We start from the raw sequence: 24,811 nt of genomic DNA on the forward strand, positions 1-24,811 counted from the left end.
CGATTTCAGTTGCATTGAAAACCATGTATTTTTTGCAATTTAACAAAGTAACTTTGTGATGCAGTTTTGAGTTAATAAAGTTTTGGCCATTTCAATCATGTACTTGGAGCGAGCCTGCATGGCAAGTAACTCTAGCAAAATATTATGTTGGCCGAGGCAGAAGTTATTTCTAGAGACCTTTTAAATGAAAAGTTTGATCGACAAAAATGCTGTCAAAGCACGTGAGCCAGGACGCGATAGGCAGGAAATAACGCTGCGCCATTTGTTGCATTGGTGAACAACTCAGAGAAACACAAGAGCTGACAATTCCTTCAATTCCTTTTGCGCAAGAGGGATGGGAGGGGGGGGGGGGGAGAGTGAACGCTCACTAACATGATCAAGCACGCACTGGTAGGGAGGGGGTAGGAACGCACACTTATCTGCTTTCTCTTCACACTCGTCTGTGTGCTGGCCACGTGCCATATTGATCTTGAAGGTAATAAAGTTTTAGAATAGGGGACCCAAATGTTTGGAGCAGCAGAGAGCTTTGCAGGTGTTAGCATTGGAGCATGCAGGAGTGGAGAGTTTTAGAACAGGGCACTTTCCGGATAATGTCTTGTGCTTGCAGTGCCACTATGGTGTCAAAGAAAAGCTATTATAAATATTAAAATAAACTATTCCATTGTATGATAAGAAAAATAATTTTGAATTTTGTGTTTTTGCATTTAATTACAATTTAGATGTTATTCTATTAGTAGCGAGCAATTTGTTGTGCTTAGTTTTGAGTAACCAACTTCACGTGCCTTCACCAGCCAAGTTCAGCAGTGTCAGGCCTTTGAGCCATGAACTCGACAATCGAATTTGGTATCAGCAGTGTCTAATAAATCAATCTTCATTACACAAATTAACTGAAAGCCATAACTGCAATTACTTCTCCTAGCTTACAAACTCTTACAAACTTTATGCGTTACCACGAATCGAGCCGAATTTGGTGCTGGGTTAGAGCCATCGCTTCAATGAATGCTGCCCTGTTTGTCGATGCAAAGCCGGCTCCAACTAAATCAGTGAAATGGCATGTCCAATGCAAAACCCAAATGGAGCTTGCGTCTGGCATGGCACAGTGGCTTTGATGCTATTTCTTTGGGGCCCCAAAATGTTTGCAGCCTCTATTCTAAAGCTCTCTAATCTCTCCACAGCAAGCCGAAATGGATGGGGTCTGCATGCACATCTTGTTGTTCCCGCACGTCTAGAGTTGGCGGTTGCATAATCTGAAGTTTATGACATGCGGTACGAAGTGCTCCCTCACATTGTGATAGCGAGTTTGTGGTCATCGAGTCTGATCTGTTAAGTGCGTGTCACAGCGCTTAAAACTATGTACGTTACTTCATGTAGTCTCTTTGCTATGAACATCAATACTCCACCTTTCGGACAAAACTGACTTTTTCTTTTTTGTTCAGGACCAATATCTGCACCTCTTTACACTTGCGTTTTTGATTTGTGGGTGCCAACTGCGGGCACTAAGCGTGGTCATCTATGGCTTCCAAGATTTATGGTGTCACGCGATGCATCACATGCAAATCTCGGACGCCGTGAGCCACGTCAGTGCAATCTGCACTGCACGCGCTGGCACTCATAACCTCGCTATTATGACCTGACCTTGCGATTTGTTTGTAAATGCTTACTAAGAAGATATTGTCCACTCGGAATGCTTTGGGAACTTGAAGTTTTGGATGCTGAAACCTTCAAACCTCGAATTAATGCAGTTCGCAATTAACTAAGTTTTTCGCTGGAAGTACAGCTTCATTATATCAAGGTTCAACTGTATATGGTTATAACCAACATAATATCAAGCCCCTTGGTTTCCCCCATCTATTCCTTTAGTGAGGGGAGCATGCAGTTGGTCCATATACACCAACAGTATGGTTCCTTGTACAGGACTTAATTAAAATTTACCATGTGCAGCAAAAGCACATACTGCATGAAATGTGTGACCTTACTTACACCTCAGTGTAGCAGTGTGGCGTGATTATCCCTGTACGCCCCGAGACACCAAACCGTCGTGGTGCGTTTGACATCACTGTAAACAAAGATAAGATCTCAGCTCAGTACAGCTCTAGCAACAAGAGAAATCTTGAAAACATTGTACTTGCTGAAATGTTAAAGGCTGCAATGTGTCAAACATAATACTTCATTTACCCGCATTGCTTGTTTCCATTCTATACTGCACACTGCACTAGAGTGCAGAGTTGATATCTCCAGTGTGAAACCACACTCGCAATGCAAATTTTGGACTTCAACACACACATATACAAGTTCACAACAGTAATCTCAATGATGTCTACTAAGGTGACATTTAGAGGTAGTCTTAAAGTATACATGTGATTCTTGGGGAAAAATTTATCAAGGCACTCAAACCTACTCCAATGCTAAAGCCATAGTTGTGTTTACTACATCTGGTATTTTGTTCCGAAGAGATTTATTTTTTTGCTGTAACCGTTACTGTGTTGTTCAGTTAATTCTGCAGTAGTGTGCCATAGAATAGGCATAACAGCTGCACACAGATCAAGAACAAATATAAAATAGCTGCAAACTTGTGCTATGCTACAAAAACTGCTGCATGTGCAATAAAGAGGCTGAGGCCTGCAACCTTGGCATTGCTTAGGAAGCAGCAAGATCTAAGCGTGGATGGAAGCTGTGAAATTAAGCGCATGAACTTAAAGGGGTCCTGAACCACCCTTCGAACTTGGTTAGAAAACATAGTCTGCAGATAGCATACGCTGCTGTGAACATCTCAGCCAAGTCTTGCAGTTGTGCACAGCACGTCGAGCTCGCAAACGGATTGAGAGGTCACCTAGCTCTCAGTCACTCTCTTTTCAATAGAAGCCTACTCCTCACTCTTTTCTGGATGTTTTATTTCATAATATAGCAGATTCCCACGTGCGACTGCTATTGGCCAATAGCTGAGGCCAGTCAACAAAGGTGCTTCGATCAGCATGCTTCTTCCTACTGTTACTGTGTATATTTACTGATGAATTTTAATAAACAGGCTGACGTAAGCGAAAATCTGCTTTCAGATTTTAGCAATGATTACATACTTCCAGAAGAAGCCAACTATTGTCTGCTCACACTCACCCACGGCCGCCTTCGTAAGAATTAAACTTTGGTCACCCTGCTTATCAGCGTCGTAACTGCTGGGTCTCACTAATTTCGACTAGATTTAGACACTCAGCTAGCCCCAAACCACACGAAATTTAAGGTCAGACCACACACGCACACTTGCCAGCACACATTCACTCCTCGGTTAGACACCTTGGCAGACTTCACTTCGTATTGAGCTATTAATAACTCTTCAAAATGAGCAAGTTGGATGTGGTTACTATCTGACTGTCAAGCTGGTACAGGACAGAGCTGGGCTGTACCACATAGCATGGCCAGACTGAAGCATATGAGCTCAAGCACGTGCACAAAGCAAACACTGTGCAAAAGTACTACAGTTGCATATAGCTGAATTCTGCTAGGAGCATAGATATTGCAGGCGCTGCAACGAGTTCGCTGGATGAGCGCACTGCAACTTGCTGAGGACAACCATGTTTGGCTTCATGTCTGGCACATCGTAGGCAGCAAAATCGGAAGTAGTGGCATCTTCGTTAACATCCAAAATCAAATTTGAACTGTGTGCCACAGTGACGTTCAGTAGGAGGAGCGTTGTAAGCACACCCCGCTCTACCCTAGCCTCCACAGTGCAAGACATTGAACAAGGAGCGGAAGCACCGCAAGGGGGTGTTTGATTGCCAATAACTCCGCTTTTGCAGAACACATTGAAGTACGTTTTGTGGCAAGTATTTCTGAAATAGCCTATTTTAACTTCAAATGCATTTTGCACTTCGATAAAAAGTGGTTCAGGGCCTAAGAGGAAGCTTTAGCTTGACAGCTCCTATATAAATACATAAAAATAGAGTCATCTTTCTCAGCATTCATTTGCTACATTAAAAAAAAAATAAAATCTAATAACTGTAGAAAGCAGGTTCTTTTTTAAGCTGTAGAATGTTTAACAAAAGTTGATGAAAATTGCAAATTTGAATAGCAAAAAAATGAAGTACCAAGTTTTAAACTTTACCTTATTAATAAATCAAAATATCACAATTACAGTGGTGGAACAGGCATTTCACCTTACAGCGCAGGTCCTGGCGCAAGCAAAAACCTGATTTGGTGCAGCAGCAAGCACCTTTGGCGCAGGATTTGGCCAATGCACGTGTGCTTAATTTATACCATGTAAGCTTCAACTGAATATAGTCAATATGTTGGGGAGAAGGGTTTGTGCAAGGCTTACCCTGCAAATGCAGTCAGGAAAGGATGCGATGCTCCGCACCGTGACGCACAAAGGGCGCTGCGGCCGGGCACGTCAATATGGCGTAGAGAAGGTACCACAGGAAAATCATCAAAAAACGCGTGTTTGTTAACCAAGGATGCAGCACAGTGAGACAGTCATGCCTTGTGGCCAAAGGCTCACCGCAAAACCGATCGAGTATGTGCGTCTGCACTGAACATGACATCATGCAATATACTAATGTCATGCCATGCACATTAGGAAGTTTTCGAATAGGGGCCGTAAAAAATAAAGCGTCAGTGCCACTGCACATGCACAAGAAGCAAATATGGTTTTTCATTTGCGTCAGCGACGCCATTTCACCGAAATAGTGCAGCAACCCAAGCTCGACGCAAGACTTCGTGTCACCGAACATGGCGGCACCCATCAAAGTGCCGGCTCTTGTGGTGTACCACATTCGACCTCATTCGCTAATACAATTCTTAACTATGCACCACGTGCAATTCTTATCACAGAAACTCTATTGCAAAGCCCCACTATCACCCATAAGCATAGAAAAAGTTTTCTTTAAATCTATAAATATGACCTCCTACTTCGGCAAACTGCGCGGTACCACACTGGCGGGTTCGATGAACACCGAAATAAAGCGCCAGCAAGATGGTACAGCAGCACTACATTATACAGTCCATCAGAGAAAAATGCACGAATGACAAACCAGACGACTCTGACAAGCCCATAGAGTTTCTCACTATGTAGTGAGAAACCCTATAAACACAGGCCTCTGCTTCATTCTATGATGATGATAGCGTGCCGTTGGTTTTGATTTTAGTTTTGCTAGCTGTGAAGCGTCGACGGAAGGAGGGTTTCACTCTTATACATGCTTTGGCGCATGCTCGACGCAATTTTCTTCTCAAATGCCGTTTTGGCGCATGGTGACACAAAGGACCGCTCCAGGCACAGTTTAACGCAATTGACGTAGCTGTTCCACCACCCAATAAAGGGAGCCTGAAACGATTTTGACGATTTTGTACAAACGCTGTGGGCTGCAAACGTAGCGACTGGCAATATGTCAAAATGCAACACCATGTCCCTCTGCAAGGCAGCAAACAAGTGGAGTGGCTGCAGCACAATATTGCACTGTTGGCATCCGATCGGTGCCAGGATTTGTGCATTTGCGGCCATCACTTCACGCCGCAGGGTTACTGCCACAATAGTGTTGTGCATGTCCAGTATTCGAGTAAACGCAAGCTTGAGCGCAACTGGGCCTGGCTGTTTCACCGTGCCATATCATGGGATGAGCAGAGGTGCAAACGTGAACATGTGTGAACGGTCTGCACGGTTCAGCCACCTGGTGGCACAGAGCTCCACCAAACACACAGTAGCAGTAACGAAATGTATTCTGCTTTGGCTGCTGGTGTAAATTTTTGGCAGGAGCGTAATCATGAACACACTGTTTTTCTAAATGTTTATAAGTGTTTTAAACTTCGTTAGAGCAATATTAGCTCTTTGTTCGTCTGGTTAAGCTCTGCGCCACCAGGTAACTGGACTGTGAAGACGGATCAAGGCGATCATGTACTCTCACCCACAATATTTTGGGTGCACGGGCGCATGGCGAAACGACCCTCCTGGATGGATGGATGTTATGAGTGTCCCCTTTGGAACGAGGCAGTAGGTTGCACCACAAAACTCTTGCTATTATACTGCCTAATGTCCTACCTAGGTTAAACAATAAAAAAAGAAAAAAAAAAACAGGATGAACTCCCACAACCAAATTTTCTGATCACCTATTGTGAACTGTGCTTTTGTATGTCTCCATTTTTTGTCGTTTCTCTACTTTTCTTCCACCAATTGTCCAATCGCCTTTTACTGAACCCTACTGCGGACATGTCTACTTTTCCACTGCTTTCGCTGAACCCAAGGACTTCAAGGAGGCCAGTGGTGCCTAAATCGACCGCTGGGTGGACGTCTTCACATTCTAATAAAACATGCTCCATAGTTTCCCTGGCTTTACCGCAGCAAGCACATGCTTCTTCTTCTTCCTTATATCTCGCTTTATAGGTGCATGTTCTAAGGCATCCCGATCTCACTTCGAAAAATAATGAGCTTCCCTTTGAGTTATCCATAAATTGTTTCTTTCCTGATTTCGTTTTTTCCTCTTAAGTATACTTAAGAGGAAACCTGCCATGAGTACCTATAGGTACTCATGGCAGGTTTCTTTTCCACTGCCGCCACCCATGAGATTATTTCAGCCTTTCGGACTTTCCACTTGACGTTCTTTGTTGCTGTGTCGCCCACCCTACAGGCCGCATACTTGCTGGTAAGCTTTGTAGTTCTCTTCCTCCATTGTGAATCAATGTGTTTCGTTACAGATACCTCAACACTCTCCCAGCCCATTTACTTTCTTCCAAATTCCTCAGCCGTTCTTCACACTCAATTTTACTGCGAGCTTCCCTCACTTCAAAACTAGTCCAGCCCATATCACCCTGCACAGCTTCATCTGTAGTCTTCCGGTGAGCGCCCAATGCGAGGCGACCCACTAACCTTTGGTTCCCATTGAGTCCTGATTGTACCCCTGATTTAAAGCAAACAACCGCATTTCCAAAAGTAAGTCATGGAACCATTACACCTTTCCACATACCTCGGAGCACCTCGTACCTATTGTATCTCCATAGCACTCTGTGCTTCATTATGGCTGCATTTCTCTTCCCCTTTACTGTTATGGTTTTTCCTGTGTTTCCATATATCCATTGCCTTCGTTTATCCATATACCAAGGTATTAATATTCTGTTACCCGAGGTATTCCCTGGCCCTGCATTGGCACTCTCTGTTCACTGTTTTCATTGAATACCATAACACCCGATTTTCTAACACTAAATTTCAAACCTAGATTGTTGCCTTCCTGTCCACAGATATTAGCCAGACGTTGAAAATCAATTTCCTTGTTAGTTAGCAACACAATGTCGTCCGCATAAAATAAACCTGGGAGTTGCTGCTCTATTACTGCAGCCACCTGTTTGTATGAGAGATTAAACCCGATATTGCTTCCCTAGCGCCCTCTCCATCCTCATTATGTACATCATAAACAGCAATGGGGATAAAGGGCACCCCTGCCTCAGCCCCTTGTTGATATTTACTGTCTCCTCGCTCCTCATCCCTTCCCATTCAACGCAAACGGTATTTTCTAGGTAAATATGTCAAAAGCTGTAGACAATGATCACCTATAGCCTAACCCTTCCAGAATATCCCATAAAATGTTGCTATCTACGTTGTCATAGGCTCTGTAATGTCTCGTCCCCTTCTAGCGGCGCACCCCTGGTGTCCAGACCGACGCCTGCGCGCATGCCCGTCCCTCCGAGACTGCAAGTGTGCGTGTTTCCGCGCTTGCGCCTTGCGCGCCGGCGATATCCGAATGTAGCCGCGAGGTGCCCCTTTCGCGATATGCACTGCGGTGGCTTCGACGGGCAAAACTGTGTGAAGCGTGAGCAGTTGCGCGGCTGCGGCCGCTTTTTGTCGAGTCACGAGCGCTGACGCATCGGGCCCGGTGGAAAACGCAATATTTTTTTTTTCTTTTTCTGCGCTGTGCCTTTTCGTAGCCAATCTTCGTAGTTTGTTTCTTTTTACGAACGGGGTGTTCTCCCGCAGAAGAGCGTGGCAGAAAACGCGCTCTGTTGAAGGAGACATGCAAGATGAAATGAACTCTTGATTTCCTTTGCATAAACGCAGTTTTGCCCGAGGAGGAAGCGCACAAACACGCACGCTTGCAGTCTCGGAGGGACGCGTGTGCGCGCAGGCGTCGGTCTCAATACCAGGGGTGCGCCGCTAAAAGGGCAGGAGGGCCGTTTCACCACGCGCTCGCGCGCCCCGTAATATTTTGTGGGCGAGTGTAGTACGTCTATGCTAATGCTCCATCATAGCGATAGCACGGAGGGGCTTTAAAGCTTACACCTCCACTCGTCCGTCGAAATGCCCAATTCGCCTGAGGTTACCGAAATATCGGACACGCTTAGTGCGATGACAGAATGCTCGCAACGCACGCTGCTTCGATAGCCCTTGCTTGGTATTGACTGCCAGGCGGCCGGAGAGGTTGGAAAGGCTTCGTGCACGTGCTCCTAGACAACCGGAAGCAGATGTTGCGACGTCCCATCATGACGCAAAGCCAGTGAAGGCAGAGCTTAGCACCGATCACTCGGCGAACAAGTTGATGAGAAAATGCATGGGCTATGGAGGAGGGTAACTTGTTAGCTCTCTTAATATGAGATGCTTCATACAAACTGTGATGCGAATGATTTGCAGTAGCTGTACCCTGCACGTCTACAAAATTTGTCTGAACCGTTTAAAGGCCCTTTCAGACATCTAAAGCAGACAGAATTTATGTATTATACATTGCACTCAAATATACAACCTGCGAGGAGGATTTTCGCGAAACCTTCGTAAGCATTGCAACAGTCTCATGTAACCTGTAAATTAGATGTGACAACTTGATATGCTCTAACAGAAGCAGTTTATAATGCCACAGTGTGCATAATTCTGCATTTTATACATAAAGTTGTAGCTGGAGCATGTGTTAGCCCAAATGCATTACAACCGCAAGTCTAGTCAGTGGTCAGATTGAAGTGCTCAAGACATAAGCCTATACACTCATGAACAAACGTATATGAACCACAGGCTCACTGAAGAAGCAGAATTTATTCCTAATTCGGATGCAACACTAAGTGAAATTGAACGGTGCATTAGCAGGTTCATAATGCCAAGTTTGGACTGCAGTCTGCAATTTCAAATTATTCACGGATGGAAAAGAAAATATGCTTTATCGTGGAATCCCTGGTTCATATACTTTTGCCTATGAGAGTACACTTTTGCTGACTGCCCCTGCTTTTGTATTTTTGCTTTTCTTTGGTATGCAGGTCATGTTACAGCTCATGATAGTACACAATGTATAGGACCAGGTACTTCTAGAAAAAAAAAAAAACACTGCCTCATTTATGGTAAATAAAATTTACTGTCAATGTTCTTTAACTTTTGGGGAATAAAGTGGATGATACGACAAAGAGTGCTAATATCATTGGTAGAAGACTAACATGTACACCATTCTATATTTAACCCACCATGAGCATTTGGATACTAATGAGCGGCTATTCATAAGGATGAACATCAAGTTGGAAAATCCTTATTTTGTCCCTCGTCCTTTACTCTGTGTTTATTTGCACTGTTGCAATCAGGTGGATGAACATGTACGACGACCTGTACCCTGTTTCCCATTCATAGCCCTCCCTGTAATGTGCACTATTAGCCGCAAGTCTGCTACAGCTATGAAAAAAAAAAAAAATGGGGGGAATGACCACATGCAAGTGTAATGCTAGCGACTCAAAGAAGAGTGTTTGCTATAGTAGTATACATACCAGTACCATCACCATATGACACAATATACTCATTATGTAAATGCAATGCATTATTTGCACATGCCTTTTGGTTGTTGAACCTTTTATATTTTCTGTTTAGGTGAGAAGAATAAGGGGAACTGAGGGGCTCGATGTTTAGTAACAACCATAGGAGGCCAATAAACAATGAAGTTAGGAAAAGCTTAGGGTGCCTTCAAATCTGTTTTTATTCAACTCTGTACTCGCTACTACTGTTACTACTGTACTATTGAACTCTGCAACACTGCTGTATTGTATAATTCTGTTTGGGCACTGGATGAATCATTCAGAGGAAATGTTCGTTTTCCACTGAAAGCAAAGTTGTCTTTTCTTCCCCTTTCATTTCCCCCTTTTCTGTATAACAAATATGCAGTGGTCAGATATCCAACCCTTATACTGAGTCATGGCCAGCCTGGACACGTGCACGCACATGCTCTCTCCTTATGGCCTGAGCAGGCGTCGAGGATGCAGCGCAGTTTTTTTTCTCCGCTGCCACACCGCTGATTTCCACAAGAAGACGCTGCAAGCCAGCACTTGCTGCAGCAGCACCGGAGTCTGTTTTCAACAAGTCGGCGCGCACACGGGTGCATTTTTCCATGGACTGATTATTTTCACTGTGTTGAATTGCATGAATAAATGATGTGCCACATGAAGTAATTATTCACAACACAACAAACAAGGGGAGTGATTGCAAAATGCCCGTCTTCAGGGAAAATTATGACTGACTACTGTGGCTGCAAAATGAATTTTGTGACTAGATTAAGGGGGGACACGGGTCTTTAGACCCAAAATATCATAAAAAAACGAATTTTGGAAAATAGCATTTCTCTAATCTACATCTATTATTCTCCCTATCTGCCAAGTTTCCAATCTCGTAAGGTCATATTTCAGCCATAGGAACAATTTAAAAACAGATAGGGCACCTGATTTTTCGCGTGTGTCGACGCGAAAACGACACACATTCAATGACGCCGCGCTCGCGTACTAGTGCCTTGAGGGCGGCCATCTTGGTCTCGTTTGAAAGAACGCGGTTTCGGCTTCAAATATCGCGCGCTGCCGCTTCGTTAGGCTTGCTGGTTCAATACAAAAACCGGCGGCAAAAATAGGTGAAACGCGCGTTCTCATTCGCTGTCGCATGCACGTGACGAGATAACGCCACGTGATTGGCTGGGCGCACTCCCGAGCTGTCTGCTAGCCGCAGCAGAGGCGCAGGCGAGACGCCATGTTCGATACGATCGTTGTGTGAGTACGCGCGACGATGCCTCCTCCGCTCCGAAAGTTTGACTCCAAGCACAAGTATGGAAAGAAAAGGAAGAAGTCCATGCTCAACAACTTCAAAAAACGCCCCACCGCGTCGCAAGTGGTTGAGGACGAGCCACCAACGGCGTCAAGCGACGGAACTGATGGAGCCGACCGAGTGCTAGGCCTAGGTGGTGCGACAACGAGTAGCTGCGACGAAAACGCCAGCCGCGTCCGTCGTGACACCGTTATGCTGACGCCTTCAGATTTGGAGGTAATCGACATGAGATCCGACGAGAAACTACAAGAGCTCGCATCAACCGCAGCAGTGAGCCGTAAGTCGGAGATCTTGTCCGCTGGCGATGTCGCGGCCGGCCCGATTGACGACACAGTTTTCACCGTGGTGTGCCTGGAATCGGTGAACGCACTTCTGGAGCATATGAACTGTAATACATGCGGCGGTAGCGCGAAAATCAGCCGGAAGGAGCGCGAATATGGCCTTGCAGTAAGTCTGGTGCTCATATGCTCGAAATGCGGCGACAAAGCGTCAGCGTGGAGCTCGCCGCGTGTGAATGGGACTCAGAAAGTGAATCCGTTTACCGTCAACATTCTGGCTGCGCGCGCGATGCAAAGCACCGGCAATCGGCAAACTGCGTTCAATGATATTTTCGCAACAATGAATATATCGCACCGCGGGCTGCATACGAAAACGTGGCAGGGGTACGTCAAAACGAAGTTGACGCCCGCCGCGACCCGGGCAGCTGAGACGCTTACAACAGAATGCGCGAAGTCGGTCCGGCAGCTTTACAGCCAATTAAACTTCGGCAACCCGGGCAACGTTGCTGTATCGTACGACGGGTCTTGGATGACTCGCGGGCTCAGTTCGCACATCGGTGTCGGCGCCGTCATTGAACTTTTCACGGGACTTGTCCTGGACTACGTTGTGCTGAGCAACTTTTGTGCCGGTTGTCAGCGTGGACCAAAAGTTGGTGACCCTTCATACGAAGAATGAAGGAGCTGCAGGAGAACCTCGGCAAGCATTTTGCAAGAACTCTCGATGAATCCTGGCGAAAAGTGTATGCAGCGCATGGCGGAAAAAGATCGGCGCCGATCAGCCGCATCTGAACACAAGCATGCATCGGCAGAAAATGTGCAGTGCTTCTTCAAAAAGCGCCACAGAGACACAAATGCCCAAACTGACTATGCCCCAGGAGCCTACTAATGTTTTGGGAATGTGTATGTGCACACATTTGTGACCCTTCACAATTAAATGTGACATTTATTTGTTTTCTTGATTTTCTCGAAATACTAATTTTACCCACCCAGCAAGACATTTACTGTGATATATCAGTAGCTATCATAGTTATAGTATTAATTTTTTTTGCATCATGAAGCTAGATGTTTGGAGCACCAAACATAGGAAGCAGTTTTTCAAGTTTCTTTGTTTAAAGTTTTTAAAATTTGTCTTTTGTCTGACTAATGCAAGGCCATGTTCAGAACAATGGAGTTCAGTGCACTATAAAGTAGGAAATACTGATCCAATCATAAAAGTTCTTCCTATGTTGTGAAGCTTGTGCTTTCTTCTATTGGACCATATGTCATTTGTCTATTTTTGTGCAGCGGTTATTTGTCTATTGTAGTAAGAAAAAAGGCATTGTAAAATACATTGTTTTCTTAATTATGTAATGAAATAATGAACCTACAAAAAAAATAACTGCATTTTTAGAATCAGGAGAAGGAACTAAATAAGCATGCCAATTTTTATCAAGTTTGGTTCATAAATAAATAATGATAACTTTTAATCGCCATGTCCCCCCTTAAGAAGATGAAACACTGTTCCATCACAAGTGGTGTTAGGAGCTTCACAGAGGAAACACACAATGCCCTACATTTTAGCACAGTCTACATTGGAGGTAGCCCAATTTCTGCTGATAAGAGGGGTCAATTACCTTCCAACTAGGAAACTCAACAGTTATCCTATAGAGGCATTATTCGGAAAACGTCGGTTTATGTGCGGAGGCAACGACACGCTGGACAAAAGAGCTGTTGCAGCAGCTCTGGATCACATAATAAAGAAAAAAGCACTGCCATCAAAAGAATTCCTCATACAAAGTGAAGATGCAGAAGAAGCGGCAACCTTCGTTTCTCAAGATCTAGTTCAAGAACTGAAAGCTCTGCGAGCACATCCTCCAGCTCTGCCTCTGTCTCCTGCTTACTTAGGCTTGGTGTATGTAGGTGGCTATATTGCCAAGCTTATCAGTGATCTTGGGTGTGATGCTTCAGTCATGCTTGTGATAATGAGCAAGACTAGCAGTCCTCTGTATAAACTCCTGCATGCACAAAAGCAAGGCGAACTTTACTATCCAAGGCTGGAGTTTCTTGTTCTCCTGGCGTTTCTTGAAAAGGCAGTCAAAGAACTCCTGCAATCAAAGATTCTCAAAGCCTTAATGCTAATTGTTGAGACGCGCCTGGAAGATTCACCCCTCCTGTGCTGCCCGGAAGGTGTTGACAGGAGTAACGCCAGATGCTTACAACATCTGATTTCTGAAAAGTTTCTTAGAATTCTTCTTGTCAACTATACAAAGAAATTAACAGACTGAAATGACAAGCCCTCTGGTTTCATCTACAAATGAACACGAAAGCATTTCAAGTTGTAAACGACATGCCTCGGAAGTGTAAGTCACACGAGAATGTTGTATAGTTTATTACAAGCAGTGCCTATTACTGCTTTCAGTTCTTTTAAGTATGTGCAACATTGTCGGAGTTTCAAAGGGAAAAGCATCTGTCTAATTAGTGTGTTCCATGCAATTAGAACAGATTCAACAGATATATTTGAATATTTTCAAGTGGCAAATGCTTTTATTGTTACAATACATTTTCAAGTAGGTAGTATTGCCAGAGACTGCACTGGCCTTTAAGATGAAAATAAGTGTTTTCTAACTTTGGTTTCTTACCGAAGTATCTTGCTTTACTGTTATATGTGGCAGTCACAAATGACCATCCATGCATGCTAATAATATGTGCAATCACTTTTGCATGTCAACCTCAATGTATTGAGCTCCATCTACTAGTTTCCGGCTATGCATGTTTATAGTGGGGGCTGAACAAGACATGGTTCTTTTGCAGCCTCCTCTAGCTCTTGTTCAACGCTGGGAGCAGCTGTTCAGAAACCTGTGCAAGGTACCCGAACCAGCACGCACTGTGACTGACCATGCTCGAGCGAACATTTCTGCAGTTCTGCTAGAGTGGAGAGTGTTAGCTCACGGTGCCTCCGAATAGTTGCGGTGGTAGGCAGCCGTGGCCCCTCTTGCACAGGCCCAAAGAAAATGTGCGCGTCCTGACTGGCCATTATTTAGCTAACTATATATTTCAATAAGAGCTGTTCATTTCACCCATGCTTTCCTTGGCTTTACTATCTTTTTGCTTCTCATGGTCGTAATTAAAGGTCCAGCCTTTCAGTTTCCTTTACTCTTCTAGATGCAGACATTAATGAAAGGCTGAAAATATTAGTCTGGCTGGTCACCTGGCATGCTACTCCAGATGCTGGGTGATAATTATGTTGTACACAGTGAACAATGGCACAAAGAACACACACAAAAAATCTACAATCTTTTCATAGCAGATTCTGGCAGCCTTGATGCCTTCCATTGCATGAGGGGTTATTAGTTAGCTGCTTGCTCCTAAGATCACATACTATGTTATGCCTGTGGTAATGGTGTTTCAGATCCACCGCTATGTCTGCAACTGGTGCCCACAAATATATGTGTGCAGTAAATACATGTATGCAATGTCCAAAAGTGAAAATTGAGGGACAGCCATTGTTGCAGCTCAATCGATTGAGGTTTGCATACGTCATGCAGAGGTTGTGGGTTTAGCTCTACATTAACTCTGTTTAATTACAGATATAGATATAAAAGCTTAACTTTCCCAATGCTTTCCCTGGTTTTATTGTCTATTGTAGTCTTATGGCCATTTAGTGTGTGTCACCCTTCCTTTCACTCATTACATGCCCCATCTGCTATGGTCTTAAAAGGAGACTGCTGCTGTTATAAATACTATGCTGAAGAAAAAATGTACCAGAACATGATGCCTACCAGTGGATAAATGCGCTAGACTAGTTTGCACTAAGACAAACTGGGGCAGAAATAAATGCACCGTTAACACCTGCAACACAACGAAATCAGTAAAGACAGACAGCCATCCCATTTGCATGAAAGGTTTCTCATGCCCCCTGAGGTTTGTGCAGCGAAATTAGTACGAATATACCAAATCAAACTTTCTTGTCAAAATAGTTGCTACATCCAACCATTTTACTGGTCTAAGCACAAAGTGCCTGTCAACCATCAGGCTGTAGATGAAATGTCCACAACTAACACGTGAACAATACAACACATCATACAAAGAAAAAACGAGAAGAATTACGAGCTTAATAATACATGAAAAACGCTGGGATCATTCTCCAAGTAAAAGAAATTGCAGAAAGTGAGAGGCAAGAAATACTCACACAGAAAGTGTACCGGGTGGTCGTTGATGTTGTACAAAGTGAGCACCTGCGTGTGACCCTCTTTCTTATCTAGATAGAAGTCTAGCTGTGGCGGGGACACAACCACGGGCAAACAAGAAACTGCGGCCTGCAGAATGTCCTTCTTGGCCTCGGGAAGGCCTTCATGAAGAGCTCCACTTCGATGCCTACGGCAAGACACCAGCACTTCTTTCAAACGATTGGAATCGCTAATTAAACACAAATTGATAACTGGAGAAACACTAACTGCAAAATAAGCTTTTTATTTCCACTACTTTCGGCCAATGTACCCTGATGCGTATGACGAATAAACAAATTTACAAATAAAAAAGCAGAAATGGAATGCTGGTACTCCTTCCTGCAATGGCTTCCTGACATCAGAGATAGCTTTCATGTGATGTTCAAATAATTTTATAACACTGTTTTGTCTCGACAAGAGAACCTAGTTATTCTTCTTAGTGGATGTTCTGTAATGATACAAATTTGCCCAACTATGCCCTATTTGTATAATATAATTGGACTGGTTATCCTGACAAGCTACTCCAAAAAGCTTTCTTTAATAGTTTGACATTACGAAATAAAGCTAGATCTTAAGCTAAATTATTGCTTGCATTCAAGGAGGACACAAGGTTTTTCACTTCTCATTTTTTACAGCATGTTTCAGCTCACTTGAACCAGACCTTAGAAAAACTCTAGAAGAATTAATTGCTGGACTATCATCGATAACTTCAAGGCCCAGTTTGCTGTGCGACTAATTACATGCTCCACAATGAGATGCAAAGTACAGCTGCACGTAATCACGGCTTCACCAGTGGTCTGTTCACAATATACACCACAAGGTGTTTGAACCCGCCACCTCCCAGCTTCGAAGAAGAAGCATTCATCGCATCTTGTCACGGAGCTGGTTTAGTTGATCTTGGATTGCTGTTAAGGAAAATTAGTGCAAACAAAAAGACAACTCACAAAGGAAGAGAGAAAAGCACTACACTTTACTACACTTACAAATGTTTATTAGTGGGAAGGGTTTCATATATATATGAATTTGCCATGCATGCACAGAATCAAAATGCAGAAACAATGCAGGCAGAACAAGTGTCGGTCAACAGCGGTTGCACAAGAAGTCGAACTCTAAGTGTGACTGACGGTTCACGTGTACTGCAATCTCTATTCTTTTTGACAAAAAAAGGCTTCCAATGCAAGTCTAGAAGAAGCATTACCACTCTTGCCTTGAACGGTAGAGCCTCACAACCACACGCAGTAATGCGGGCCACCATAAATGCACCCTTGTCCTTTTTCTTGCTTACATTTCGTGCATGCTTCCTTCATGCAACATTCAGCTTGGCAGATGTAGACTTTACCGCAAGAAATCAAGATGACATAAACCACACCTTTTGAGCACTTGACGAAGGGCTTCTTATGCCTTGCACAGCAACCTCATATGATTTCACTGAATTTCAAGGGCACAGCTTAGAAAGCTTGTTGAGGGAAAAAATAGAGCAGAAGCTCACTGCAATGGATGCCAACCTTTTTAAAGTTGTGTGACACTTTGTGCACACACAGTATAGCCTCTGACCAAAACTTAGGACTTCGAGTCTATGCCCTTACCCTTCGTGCTCCGTGTTTCTGTGTTTTTACTGTGTGCACGCTTTACACGTTAATATATAGGGTGTCCCAGCTAAATTTAGCCAGAGTTTAAAAATATGCAAATGCCACATAACTGGACAGAACAAAGGTGATGTTGTTTGCCGTTGCTTGGAGATAAACTATTTTTCATTCCGCCTAATTAGATAACTAGTCCTAATTAATCACCTTCTCAAATATTATAATTAGATGAAAAGTGTCAATGAGAAAGTTGTAGAGCAACACGAAAAACTCCCAATAGAGCAACACGGAAAGCTCCTGATACACCTTTCTGTTGCTCAATACGTGCTACATAAAAGTGTTTTGCCGAAGGGGAAAGAAGCCCATGAATACACGCAAAGTGCCTCGAGCAGCCAGCCACGTGGCAATTTTGCGTGCATTTGCGAGCTTATTTCACGCTCGAAAAAACACTTTCATGTAGCACGTACTGGGCAACGGAAAGCTGTATCGGGAGTTTTTCATGCTGCTCTACAACTTTCTCATCGACACATTTAATGTAATTATAATATTTGAGAAGTTGATTAAGTAATGAAGACTAATTTTCTAATTAGGTGGGATAAAAAAACTTTGAGTGTCTCCAAGCAACAGCAAACGTTACTTTTGTTCTGTCCAGCTGGCATTTGCATATTTCTAAACTTTGGCTAAAGTTAGCTGGGACACCTCGTATAAGTAAAACCCTTTAGGCTAATAAACAGTTGAGTGTAGCGCTTGTCTTTTTCTTTTCTCCCTGTGTGAGTTTTCTTTTTGTTTGTACTAAGTTTCCTCGTCAGCTTAGAAAAACTATCTGTGTGCTGCAATGCAAAGAATGTTTAATGCGATTGGCACTCCGGAAACTTTACCCCTCTAGCAATATGTATCAAACTACTTCATTCAGTGACCAAAGTTGCCTACTATGGCTTGGGCCACTGGGTATGTGCCTGGAAAGACAGCTTCCGTACCGCATATGTTATATTGGTATGTACCCATTCCTGGCCAATTCCCCAGAATGAATGTGCCAAGGCGACACTAGTGGTATTTAGCCTTAAATACATTACAGTGATAGCGCCCCATCCTAAACATGCACCTCCTCACAGGGCATGGCTGCTTGATGGTGAGCCATTTCAATGAAGTTGTAGTCACAATACTAGGGAGTTTCAACCGGGGTGCAGTGATTACAAGATATATCGTGTCCTGGCATCATTTGGCATTGTGTTTGGCAGCGAGATTGCCACTTTGTGCATCTGCAGTGGCAATACGATGTGTCACTACATTGCTTTATTGCAAATTAAATTAACAGCGACATTCATCGCAAGATGAGCTTGTCGGATTTTTTTTTACTAATAGCTTGTCATTTAATGAATAAATTAACCAACTTTTAAAATATGTGGCTATTAAATATTTTAAAAGCCTTAAATGTTATTTGCATATACTTGCACTTCTTCCCGTAACAATACTGACTTAACAGCATAGCTTCTGAGGGAGAAGTTGCAGAGTGTACTGAAAATAGCAAACCGTCTTCTTTCAAAGTAGACAGTTGTAGTCTTGGTAGCGGCTGTCTTTTCAAGGCTTCATGACATTCGCACAAGATCTGAAAAGCGCCATGCGACTATTGCGCTTGGTGTCATTAGCACCCTCAAACGTGCTTCGAAAGAATGATCAATACTGTACGCAGTCATAAGTGAAAGTGAATTTCTGAGTCAAGTGCCTTGAAAAAGACCTGCATTCTGGCAGCAAGAATGCTTAGAATGCGTGCACAATCACGACGTCAAATCGAGAAATGCTGCTAACGCATGCTGCACCATCTAAATTCGCAAGTGCGGACAAATCGACTAGGGTTACGGGCACGTGGCTGTGGATAGTCGGCGCATTTACAAAATCCGCGCACGCGCAGTGACCCATTCTTGCTCTACAGGCGATCAATCAATGTCAACAACATACCAAATAGTAGCCGCGACAGAACACGGAACACGCGTTCGATCTCATCTGCACTGATAAGAAATGCCTCTCTACGGCAGCAGCGATCGCAACATCGGTTCTTGAATGCAAGGTACCGATGGAACGCACACAGCCGCGTCTGATCTCGCTTTTCTGTGGCGAGAACTGGTCATTACCTATAGAAATGAACTAATGCAAACTTTTAGGACTTCTTCGCTGGTGATCTTTCAGGCCACGCATCCGCTCGTGCGTTGTTAACAGATGTCTGCGCAATCGATCGACATCACTTTTGAAATAGCAGTCTCACCGTGATTCGTGGTAGCCCGTTCGCGGGTTCTGTTCGCTGGATGATTCACGTCCGTGTAACATTGTCAAAGGGACAGCGTGCATCTGAGTTGGTTTTATGGAAGACCATGCGTCTTCACGGACCTCAGTCTGCGAGCACACCTGGCACACCTCGCTGGGCCAGCCGTAAGTCTGGGGTGCGCGGTTTGAATAAGTTCGAACGACGCCTCGTTCGAACCGCTTTCCAACTAAGGCTCTAGGCATGTCTAGGCTGGCTACGGTACTACCGGTACTACGGTGCTAGGGTGGCCAACACACACTTTAACTTAGAGAATTTTTTTCATTGTGACATTACGATCGCCACGTTACCAAGCCAGTGCCTAACCAAGCCAAAGCTATTTGGTGCATTGTGGAACCACCGGACCACCGTTTGACTGTACCGTAACGTAGCGACGTCTTCTGCAGTCGGTTGCTAAAGCTCAGTTGTTAACCTATGGTGGTGATTTTCTACTATTCATTTGAATATTTTTAAATTTAAGAAAGTTTTTGTGGACGGTAGCGCTCCATCTGGTTCACCATGACCAGCGAATCGCAGAAGGCCACGGCATTTGCATCGCTGACTGAGGCATACACCGATTCAGAGGACGAGCAAGACCCAGGAACCACAGGGTTCCCTGCGTCTGCCGAACGCAAGGAGCCGATCAGCAATTAAGGGCATTCCGAAGTCGCTGAGTGCCGGACCGCTCGTCTCGTACCGCGCCGACGAGGATGATGAAGACACGGAAGTTGGAGACGATGAGGCGTCTGTAGCAGGTCCATCCGGCAGCAAGTCAGGCTCAGTGCGGCCAGCGTCCCCAGTTTCCTTTCATCGTACTCTGCTGAACTTAGGGCCAGATGACGTCGTGCCCCTGCCGCCTGAGCCGCGAGGTCGCTGTGCCCCGGCACTTCAAGAGAAGAGCACACGCCTCTACCAACGAAAGCTTCGCGGCCACTGTGACATCATCGCGTCAGTCCAAATGCGCAAGGACTTCCGAAACCCAAGCATTTACGAAAAGCTGATTGCATACCGCGGCATCGATGAGCTGGGCAATAACTACCCGCCGGAGGCGTACGACCCGCAGAAGTGGGGACCGGAATCCTACTACGACAAGCTGTCACGGCGACAGGCGGGGGAGGTGTGCAAGCGCGGCAAGAAGGCCAAGGCAGATTTCCTCACGGGAACTGCCAAGAAACCCGACTCACGTAAGGGCATGTGGGACATCGGCGGTGTGCAGCCCGTGCTGGGCATTGGCAACCCCGGCTTCGCGGCGCCAGCTGCGCTCTCAACCAAACCTACCGTGATCCCGGCATTCGGCGCGTTGCCCAAGAAGCCGTCCACCTCGAAGCGGCTTGGTCGCCGCCTCCGCCACCACACGGGCGTGTTGGTATATATCCCAGTACCGTTTGCCGCGTAGGCACCTACCAAGCTTCCTCTCCCAGAGAAAACATTTGCGAGCTACGAGAGAGGGTAGCACTTACAGTGTTCCAGTTTTCAGGAGATCCAAATGCCTACAGCGAAGTTGGCTGAAAGTGCAGTGGACCATTTGCCTCAAAAGTTATGCAACATGTATGTATAAATGAAATCGGATGGTGTGTTGGCTTCAAAACCGGTGGCCGTGTTTAATTTGTGCTAAATTCGTGCTAAAACTTGAGTAAAGCAAGTTGCTTGGTGTAGTGGCTAGTTCCTAATCAGTTTCTTTTGGTGAATACTTTAGCTCCTAACCTCCTTCGTATGTAGCACATTAATTGCAGCATGGTCCACCATTAATAAAATTCAATGCTTTCAGTTGTAGAAGTCTTCAAAGCATAGGATTCCGAGTGTGTCTTAATTGAGCGCTGATGTTGGACATGTGTAGATATGTCATTCAAGTATTATGAGCATTGCATGCAACTATTTTAATAGTTGATCTCTGAGAAACTTTAGAACAAAATCAAAGCAGTGGCCATACCATGGATCAACCTAAAAAAAAAAAATATGTACTATACAACCAATTCAGTGATCAATGAGCAGGACACCTTAGTGGGAACAGGTGTGTTAGAATACAGGAGCAAGAAACAAGAAAGTAGAACCCTGGGGTGGAGGGGGGGCTATGTCCTTATATTAAAGCTTTAGTGCTTACCATGATTTTCTTTTTAAGGAGGCTCTTGCATTCATGGAGCCTCCCTTTTTTTTGTTTTTCAAGTATTGACCGATGTGTGAACTGTGAGATGTCAAGCTGATTTTAAATAGTGGCCCAATGTAAGTTAACAGTATGTCATGTTCATGCCTCATTGTTTTGTCTGCTGCATTTGTCATGGACGACTTGAGAATGGTGCTGCATGCATTGTGCAACGAAAAGTTGAAATTGTGTTGACCATTACCCCACAGTGATAGCCAGTGGTGTTTAACCGTTAAAGGCGGAAAGAGGGGCCTATGCCCTCCCCCCCCCCCCCCTGTATGGAATGCAAAGCTTCATGAGACTTGGAAGTGTATCAAGACCACATGGACAAGCATTGCAAATATATGAAGGAGAGGGAAAGGTTAAACAGGAAACTACATAGCTGCATAATAAAAAGCGTGCGGAGATAAGGAGACCAAGAGGTCAAAAGCAAATATATATTGCGAGCACAGCACATGCCTCACTTTCATCATCATCATCTCTAAATATCATCCATTGCACATCCTCCTCATCTGCATATATCATCGTCAGGTGTACAGCTTGATCTTCGTGGTGGCAGCACTAGCTTGGCTGTGTGAGCGCAGCACAATACGGAGAACGGGAGAACTCTGTGACAAGATGCAGTCTGCTTGTCCTTGGCATACCATCACCCCCATTTTCCTAACTTGCCATATGAGAACTTCTGTGCTGGACAGTAATAGCTGTGCCCTAAGTTCCTTTGGTCATATTCATGTGTAGGGTGGAGAGATAGCAAAAAAAACTATTTAGGATTTATTCATGCATTGTTGTCCAGATGTTGTTCAGCTGGCTCGCAACTGGTGGGATCCCCAGTCCAGAATCCCTGCAGCCCGGGCTGGCTCTCATGCCTGCTGCACCAGCTGTGGCTGGCTATACAGGTAAGAGCTTAACAGCATGGCTTCCCACTCATTTTGAGTAGGGTGTAGTACAGAGAGAAGGGTCAGTGTGTGGGAGCACAAGTGTTGTTTGCTTGTTTGTTGATACAGTTAACCCCCAAAGGGTCATTACAGGAATGGAGATGCAGTCAACATTTACAATACAATCAAGAATCACATGCGCAACAATAAAGATAATGATAATAATACAAATACAGGCACTGCTTTTTCACGTATAATCACAGAAGTAATAATCCGAGCACAATTCCACTCGTTGCAATCGCAGCACAGTGCTATTGTTCTAGCGGATCGGAACAATTCTTGAACCTGAACAAACGGGAGTCAGCAGCTCGTCTAGAAATGTACTTAAAAAAGAAGACGAAACCAGCGAATTGGGCCACATGTTCCATTCTTTAATTACTCTAGGAAAATATAGCCATATTTAAAAGTGTCTTGTTGTGTTAATGGGGGCTCAGTATACATGCTATGTCTATGTCGGAAGCGTGCGTTCGGCGATAATTTGAAGAAGTCGGACCCATTTATTTTAAGTTTATTATGAATGATGAGGAAAAGAAATTCTAATCTGTCCACTGCTGTCTAACTTCTAAAGCAGGAAGATTGGCATCATCATCATCATCAGCCTATTTTATGTCCACTGCAGGACGGAGACCTCTTCCTGCGATCTCCAATTACCCCTGTCTTGTGCCAACTGATTCCAGCACTCGCAAATTTCCCAATTTCGTCGTACCACCTAGTCTTCTGTCGTCCTCTACTGCACTTCCCTTCTCTTGGTACCCATTCTGTCGCCCTAATGGTCCAACGGTTATCTAATCTGCGCATTACATGACCTGCCCAGCGCCATTTTTTTCTCTTCATGTCAACTAGAATGTCGTCTATACCCGTTTGCTCTCTGATCCAAACCGCTCTCTTTATGTCTCTTAAAGTTATGCCTAGCATTCTTCGTTCCATCGCTCTTTGTGCAGTCCTTATCTTGTTCTCAAGCTTTTTTGTCAGTCTCCAAGTCTCTGCCCCTTATGTCAGCATCGGTAAATTGCACTGAATGCACTGGTATACCTTCCTTTTCAATGATAACGCTAAGCTTCCATTCAGGAGCTCATGATGTCTGCTGTATGCGATTCATCCCATTTTTATTCTGTGAATTTCCTTCTCATGGTCAGTGTTCCCTGGGATTAGTTGACCTAGGTAAACATACTCCTTCACAGACTCAAGAGGCTGAATGGCGATCCTGAATTCTTGTTCCCTTGCCCGGCTATTCATCATTATCTTTGTCTTCTGCATATTGATCTTCAACCCCACTCTTACACTCTGTTTAAGTCCTCAATCATTTGTTGTAACTTGTCTGCAGTGTTGCTGAATAGAACAATGTCATCGGCAAACCAAAGGCTGCTGAGGTATTCGCCATCGATCCTTGCTCCTAAACCTTCCCAGTTTAATAGCTTGAATATTTCTTCCAAGCATGCAGTGAATAGCATTGGAGATATTGTGTCTCCTTGTCTGACTCCTTTCTTTATAGGTATCTTCCTATTTGTGTAGAATTAAGGTGGCTGTAGAATCTCTGTAGATATTTACCAAGGTATTTACGTAAGTGGTCTGGTACTCCTTGATTAAGTAATGCTTCTATGACTGCTGGCATCTCTACTGAATCAAATGCTTTTTCGTAATCTATGAAAGCCATATAGAGAGGCCTATTGTAGTCTGTGGATTTCTCGATAACCTGATTAATGACATGAATGTGGTCCATTGTAGAGTAGCCCTTCCTGAAGGCAGCTTGTTCCCTTGGTTGACTAAATTCCAGTGTTGACCTTATTCTCTTGGAGATGATTTTGGTAAATATTTTATATAATACTAAAAGTAAGCTAATGGGTCAATAGTATTTCACTTCTTTAACGTCTCCCTTTCTGTAGATTAGTATAATGTTTGCATTCTTCCAGTTTTCTGAGAGCCTTGTGGTCGATAGACAGTTTGTATAATGAGCTGCCAGTTTTCCAAGCATTATGCCTCCTCCATCTTTGAATAAATCGACTGTTATTCCATCTTCTCCTGCCGCTCTTCCTCGTTTCATGTATTGCAAGGCCCTTTTGACCTCATCGCCAAATATATGAGGAGTTTCTGTATCCTGTTCATTACTGTTTCTAATTGAGGTATCCTGACTCCTCTGGGTACTGTACAGGTCAGTATAAAATTCTTCCACTGCTTTTGCTATATCTTCGAGATTCCTGATGATATTACCCCGCTTATCTTTCAGTGCATACATCTTGGTTTGTCCTATGCCAAGTTTCCTTCTCACTGATTTCAGGCTGCGTGCATTTCTTACGGCTTCTTAAGTCTTTCTCACGTTATAATTTTGAATATCACTTATTTTCGCCTTGATCAGT

At 44.2% G+C, this 24,811-nt stretch overlaps 2 protein-coding genes across 3 annotated transcripts in view; one reads left to right on the forward strand and one right to left on the reverse strand.

Annotated features, from left to right (window-relative positions):
- Window positions 1–19,957, reverse strand: part of LOC135913494 (motile sperm domain-containing protein 1-like) — a 50,862-nt gene extending 30,905 nt beyond the window's left edge. For both annotated transcript variants that reach the window (XM_065446061.1, XM_065446062.1), the window contains exons 1-3: window positions 19,347–19,957; window positions 15,467–15,651; window positions 1,981–2,056 (exon numbers count right to left, since the gene is read on the reverse strand). In XM_065446061.1, the coding sequence (XP_065302133.1) occupies window positions 1,981–2,056; window positions 15,467–15,651; window positions 19,347–19,588 (503 nt within the window). In that variant the 5' untranslated portion in view covers window positions 19,589–19,957. The remainder of the gene's footprint in view (window positions 1–1,980; window positions 2,057–15,466; window positions 15,652–19,346) is intronic.
- The window catches only part of LOC135913454 (uncharacterized), a 31,459-nt gene continuing 26,234 nt past the window's right edge, over window positions 19,587–24,811 (forward strand). Inside the window, exons 1-3 of the mRNA XM_070528792.1 lie at window positions 19,587–19,621; window positions 19,950–20,748; window positions 22,316–22,418. Coding sequence (XP_070384893.1) covers window positions 19,587–19,621; window positions 19,950–20,748; window positions 22,316–22,418 — 937 coding nt within the window. The remainder of the gene's footprint in view (window positions 19,622–19,949; window positions 20,749–22,315; window positions 22,419–24,811) is intronic.

This window comes from Dermacentor albipictus, unplaced genomic scaffold, assembly GCF_038994185.2.
Source record: "Dermacentor albipictus isolate Rhodes 1998 colony unplaced genomic scaffold, USDA_Dalb.pri_finalv2 scaffold_14, whole genome shotgun sequence".
NCBI classification, from domain to species: Eukaryota; Metazoa; Arthropoda; class Arachnida; order Ixodida; family Ixodidae; genus Dermacentor; species Dermacentor albipictus.